A 6685-nucleotide genomic window follows, 5' to 3' on the forward strand; every position below is an offset into this window, starting at 1 on the left:
TTAGCTCTAACCCTATGGTATGTGGTTCCTCCTTCCCCCTCTATTCATGCTACTGCATAGATGTCAGAGGTGTGGCCATTCACTTCCATGATCATCTGCTCGCATTTCTGCATTAGCGGTTTATCTGGTGTTTTGCCAGCAGAGCAGGTCTTCCACTGAACCCAGCTGGCAGATCTCAGGTATAGCACTATACCCTAAATAAATGTGATGGCACAGAGACTGTGTTCTTTGTTGAGGTTCTCCTGAGCTTTATAGCCTGTTCTTTATCAGGGATTACCAACCACTCAGAAAAGCAGCACCAACTGAATACCAAGTCCCTTATACTTGAGGCAATTGGCCTCCTATTTACCCAGGCATAGAAGAGTTTACTTTTTGGCTGCTTAGTGGAAATTACTGTCATTAATTATACTGATGTGAGGTGGAGGGCAATGGTGAAAGAGTGATTACTTGGTTTCATCTGGAGATTGTATTAGGTAAACCTTCAACAACCTGATGTTCTGCAGGTGTTTCAGACAGCAGATGTTTGGTAAAAGCCAGGTTGGCAAAAGCCATATGGGGTGTTATGCCCATTATTTTAGAAACATTGTCCATTGTGTAGTGGACCATACCATATTTTTCTTACTTAAAAACAAACAAACACTGGAAAGGAGGAAAGATGGAGATGTTTGCCCGTGCACCTTTTTAAAGTTTTGGTGTCCAGCCAAATGATCTCCATGCTTTTGCAGGAAACTCATTATTGTGCCTTCTAAATCTGCCGTATAATTACATGACCAAATGCTATTTTCCGTCAGAGGAATGAGCAAAGTGAATTTCATAGGCAACATCCGCTGAAGTCTTGGAAGCTGCTGGATGAATTTACAGTGTTAGCCTTCAGGTTTTATTCAGCCAGTGAAAATGGTTAAGCAGCTTTTTAAATTTTGGGGTTGGTTTTTTTGGCATGGAAGTGGGGGCTAGATGTTCTGTCATTCAGATTCATTCCCTCCACATCCTGCAAAGGGCTGGACATTTGTAAAATCTCTCAGCTTGCTGTTTTGACAGTTGAACTGAGCCTCCTGACAAAAGTTCTTGTTTAAGTAGCAGCCCACCAGTTTCTTAGATGTGTTTCTATGATGTACAGAACAGAATCGTGTTAGTGTCTTGACTTTTGCCAAGTAAGCGATAAATTGGCATTTCCCTTGAGTGGCGGAGCTTTTGTGAAAGATTTTGCTGAGATGACCCAGTTCATTGCTTATGTGAGCCCATGTAGGACTTCTCTTTCTCTGTTTTGCCAGACATAATATTGACAACATCAGAAGTATAAATGGCCTGACATCCTTTCCACAAACTTGCAGTGTTCTTTCTGTCCTTAAGACTTGACATGCAGTTTCTGTCTCTCTTTCTCCCCCTCTCCTCTTTCCATCCCTCTAAGAATGTGCTCCTGGCCCAAGTTAATTTTGTATAGCAAGGAGGATAAAACTTGCCTTGCCTTGCTTGGCTGCCCTCTTGTTTGGAAACTCGCTCTAAACATTTCCACATGGCTTGCACTCTTCACGCAAAGTTATATACATTTTGAAAAACCCTTTCCCTCCCACTCCCCTGGCTTCTCCTACCTTGGGCTGTTGGCAATGACCTAGCCTTGTTACTGTTTGTGTTTCTTTTGTACCTTTCTGTGGCTGAAATCTCTGTGGGCCTTTAAATCTGTCAGCAGCTGCTACCAGGCTCAGTATGCAATTTTAGCTCACTGTTTTCACAAGTTTCTGGATCCAGAAAGTTTTCCAAATGAGCCATTGTGGAGCTGTCTTAAAGAGGTATTGTTCCTGCTTTAGGGTACAGCTTTATTTTTAATAGCTCAGAAGTCCTCACAATGTCACCTGTGGAAGGTGTCACATTGGGTAACCCCTGGTATGTATGTATGTATGTATGTATGTATGTATGTATTAATAATGATGATGATAATAATAACAATAATGAAATTTATATACTGCCCTATACCCACAGGTTTATGGATGCAGCTATATATAAAAGGATTAGATGAGAAGTTTGGTAAAACTCTTTACTGAGGTATATGCCACTTTTTCTTTAGGTTCAGACAACCTTTTCCTCAACCAACAATTACTGTATTCCTGAAGCTGGATCATTGGAATCCAGGGAAAGTAGGTTATCAGGAAAGGCCCAGTGTTCCCAGAATTTAGCTTTCGGAAACCCTCATAGCAGCAGAATCCATTGTGCGTGGGACTCTTTGGAAGAACCTAGTTTCCCTGACTGCAAAATTCTTTACTTGTCTGAAAACAGAGTGTGCTTGTCTGAATTGTGTCTTGGTTTGAGATTGCCTGAATTGCTCACTACTGAGTAAAGTTGAATGTGAATCTATGTAATTATGTGCATAGTTTTATCTTTGTAAATACTAGATTTACCTCGGTAAACTTAGTGGCAGAGCAGGATAAAGAAATATAATCTGAAATCATAGACACTTAACAGACTGAAGAAGTCTGCTCACACCTACCTATAAGCCATCGAGTTTGGAGAGTATATTATCTGTTGAATTTTGTAATTTAAGATCCATAATGGTGCGTTATATATCATGCTCTCTGGCAGGGCTCTTAATAGGGACCTGCTGCAAGGTTCTTCCTAGGCCAAGGAAAGGGAGGAAAGTCCTTGTGTGCTTAAGAGTTCAGTGCATAGTTCCCAAATAAAACACTGAAGATGAGTTAGATATCCTGAAAGAGTCAACTTTTAAGTTTTAATTTTAAAGTTTCTTCAGCTGAAGGTAAGGAGATAAAGGTGGCCTTGGAAATCCTCTGCAAAAATATATTATTTATATGTTTCTTTTTTGTCCTCTCCAGGATGAATTGGATCTTACCGATAAGAACAGAGAGGCAATGTTTGCACTCCCACCAGAGAAGAAATGGCAGATTTACTGCAGCAAGAAGAAGGTACTAACTTTAGTTTAATTGAATCACATCGTAAACTCTGCATGTGTGGATGATTTGAACCATATGATTATGCGCATTTATCAGGGTTGGTCCATGACATTTGTTGCCTGAGGTGGACCAGCTAATGACACTCTCTGTAACATACCCAAGGCTGGCCAGGTTACTTTGGCACCTGAGGCAAAATGTCCCTCTTTGAGGCAGTCAAAATGCAGCAATAGTAAATAGCCAAAACTTTTCTACCTTTTCATGAAACTCCAGACCAGCTGCTTCAGGCAATTGTCCCACTCTGCCTAGTGGCAAACCTGACCCTAGCATTTACCATTGACCATCTCCATTATGATCAATCATTTTTTAATTGAGAGCATGCCTCCCCACCTTTAGCCTGCATGGCTAAAACAAGCCGCAGTATTTCTGACTTGGTAAGACCCAATTTCTACTTTGAGCACTATCCATGGGATTATTGCTAGTCTTCCTATTAATTCATAGGTCCTGTGGAAGGGAGGGAGGGAGGGAGGGAGGAATGTGCATTTATTTCATTGGAGCTGCTGGTGGCATTTTCTGGGCCTAGTAATGCTGTTTGTATTTAGCCCTCCCCTGAGGGGTGCAGTCCCTGGGGGGCACAACAGCTTCTCTGATCACTCCCTCCTCCCCTGGAATAGGTTCACCTGCACAACCTTCTCTGTGGCCGTTTTTGTAGGCAGGCTAAGTGAGCTAGTGGCGAAGGATCTGTTTATAGCCATCTTGCAGAACAGTGCATTCCATCCATCCACCAGCCAGGTTTGACAGGAAGCAGCAGCCTTTAATGTAATATAATATGTCTCTTAGATTTACTGTATTGCTTCCTCTCTCCGTTTTAAGAGGAGGAGAAGCAAACTGGAGTTATTTTATCTGAAGAGGGCAATGGACTGAAAATGCTCTTGACTTGCAGGCCTGCTAGTTTAATGAATTAATGAATCAAACCCACTAGTTTAGGCATGGGAGTCGTCCTGCCCATTTACCCACCTGCAAGCAAACACCTGATCCTTCAAGGTGAGGAGGGAACTAAGGGTCAGGTGCAATGCTTGCTGTATTATGAAATTGGTGGTGGACAGCACCCAGTCCTAACTGAACTGGCTCACCTAGTTCCATTTCTTGCTTAGTGTGAACAATCTTTCGAAGGATTCCACTAAGTATTTAAACCTCAGCTGGTACTGTACAACTTTCAAGGCAATTTAGCTGGTCTTGTACAACTTTCCCCAGGAAATTCAGGTCATTGGAATTCACATCTCTCTCCCTATGTGCATATTATTAGTAGTAAGTCACAGAAGAGGCTGTGCGGATAGGGGTAGTAATATGACGGTATTATTATTGTGTGGTTATTAGTCATAGTAGTGGTTGCAATAATAGTGATATTGTATTACAGTTTATTCAATGACAAAGACTGCTAGGAACTTAACATCATTCTTGAGGTTCTTGTTTTGTTGGTATTGATGATTGCTATGTTTTTAACTCTGTATTTTTATTCTGTTTCTAAGTTGCTTAGAGACTTCCTTGTATTAAGTGACAAATATTTCTTTGGAGGCCTGTGGGCCAAAAAGTGGTGTATAAATAAAGCATAACATAGCATCAATCTACATTGACTCTCATGTGTGGGACTAGACTCATCAGAGTGCTTACTGTAGCATGTACAATTTTGTGTAAAATGACTTTTTTTAAAGCTCAGGAAGCTATCTTTGCAATGCTCTACAAAAAACCCCCGATCCATGCGGAGATTGGTAGATACTCTCAGGCCCCAACAACCACATTAGGGCATGACTCTCACATTGACACAAGTCAATACAGATGGATTAAAATATGCTTGGAGATGGGCACCACCATCAAAGGTATAAAAATTATGTCTATGTTTGAGCATTACTCTCTGTGATGCTGCATATAGGAAGGTACCATGGCCATCTAGTTTGGCATTCTGTTCTCACAGTGGCCAACCGGATGCCCATGGGAAGCCCACACAGCCCCTCCCCAGCAGCTGGCTCTGATACTGGAGGCAGGAGCGGCTGGCACAGTGGGATTGTGCCACAGTGCTGCCCTACTGGGGGAAGTGTTGCTGTTGCTCACCTGGACAAGGTAGGGCAGTGACAAGTTTAGGACTTCATTGGAGCACAGGGGAGACAGTCCAGTGTCACCACTAGTACACCACCCTGCACCACCCTGATCTCTCCATTATCCTGGCCCCAACCCTGCCCTGTTCAGGTCAGCAGCAGCAGCAGCACTGCCAAGGAGGCAGCTCCTGGGCACCACCATGCCAGCTGGCAGCTGCTTTTGCTTGGAGTGAATATCTAGCTGTAAGATTTAACAGGCTTCATCTCCATGAATTTGTTGTTTCAAAACAGTGCAGATTGGTGGCCAGATCTACATCTTGCATGATAGCAAATTCCATAACTTTATTCTGTGTGAAGTGCTCCTCTCTGTCCACTATTCAGCTTTCTTAATAGGGAAGTTGCTGCAATTGCCTGCTGATTTTGGTTGTCCTTTTCCAGATCTACAATATCCTTTTTCTGGTACAGAAATCATAACTGTATACAGTATTCCAGGTGCGGTTGTTCCGTAGGTTCACAGAAAGGTGTGGTGATATTCTTTTCAGTCCCTTTCCTAATGATCCCTAAGATGGAATTTGCCTTTTTCACAGCTGTTACACTTGCTGGATTGTCATTCAGTTCAGGATTGTGGCCTGTCTATATTAAGCCTTGAGACCACCCTTTCCGTAGAGGTTGATTAATGTGTCCCGGTTTCTGGCAAGATACAAAGGCAGTGGGGGTGGGCTTTGTATATTGTGCCAAATATCTGATTACATGAGAGGGCTCGTGGCTACATAGTGGTGGTATCTCTCTCGGATCTTTCTTTGTCTTACTAACGTTGGTACTATTGCTGGGACTCAAGACAAAAGTTGGGACCTTTGTTGATTTTGGTGCTTTAGGTATTAGCAATAGCTACATAACAGTTTCTGCCAGGAGTAACCCAACACCCAGTGTTCACTCTCGTCAAATCCCTTCTTAAAACACCTCCCCTACGGAGATTTCCAAAGAAAACCTTCCATGAATGTTCATCTGGTCTCATTTAAAGACATAATGCACCAAATGAAGGTCACGTCATCTGTTCTCTCAGCATGTGTGTGGGGAAGTGGGGGTGGATGGAAACTCCTGAATGTGTTTTCTGTTTTGCATTGTGTGTGCTCTTTGTGGTGGGAACCATGTTCACACAATGTCAAGCAAAATGTGGATATACAATAAATTAGGACAGTGTTGGAGTTAGGGATGTTGGAGAATTCCAATAGAAGCAGAAACGGATGAAGAAACTGCCACTGTTTGCACATTTGCTCAGTGCCAGGACCGGATTAACTTCATGCAAATAAAGATGACAATGGTTGAGACTGAATTTCAAAGCTATGAATATCTATCACTGTTCACAGTTATTTGGTTGCAACTTCTGACACTTAATAAAGTTTTTTCACTGCACATGAAACAGTTTTTCTCTGTGACACGTTTGGGCTACATGTTCACAGCTAACTTGTTGAGGGATCACTATGTCTTGTGAGTTTTTGCTTTATAATCTATATTCTTATTCAGTACTTTATTGGCTACTTTTGTTTTGTAAATTTCTGCTGTATTTATGGGGATCTGTCTTGGTATGTGTTGTTGCTGAATGCCACAAAATGCAATGGCCAGTCTGATGTTGCTGAAATACAATACAGTATTCACATTTTCCTTGCTATCATCTATCCCCAAAGCACATACCTC

General features: G+C 42.1%; 1 protein-coding gene across 10 annotated transcripts in view; it reads left to right on the forward strand.

The window, feature by feature from the left end:
- DAAM2 (dishevelled associated activator of morphogenesis 2) overlaps positions 1–6685 on the forward strand; it is a 216917-nt gene that overhangs the window by 117359 nt on the left and 92873 nt on the right. For all 10 annotated transcript variants that reach the window (XM_083497181.1, XM_083497178.1, XM_083497174.1 and 7 more), the window contains one exon: positions 2823–2912. In XM_083497181.1, the coding sequence (XP_083353307.1) occupies positions 2823–2912 (90 nt within the window). The remainder of the gene's footprint in view (positions 1–2822; positions 2913–6685) is intronic.

Source organism: Podarcis liolepis, assembly GCF_965112155.1.
Source record: "Podarcis liolepis genome assembly, chromosome: 3".
NCBI lineage: Eukaryota > Metazoa > Chordata > Lepidosauria > Squamata > Lacertidae > Podarcis > Podarcis liolepis.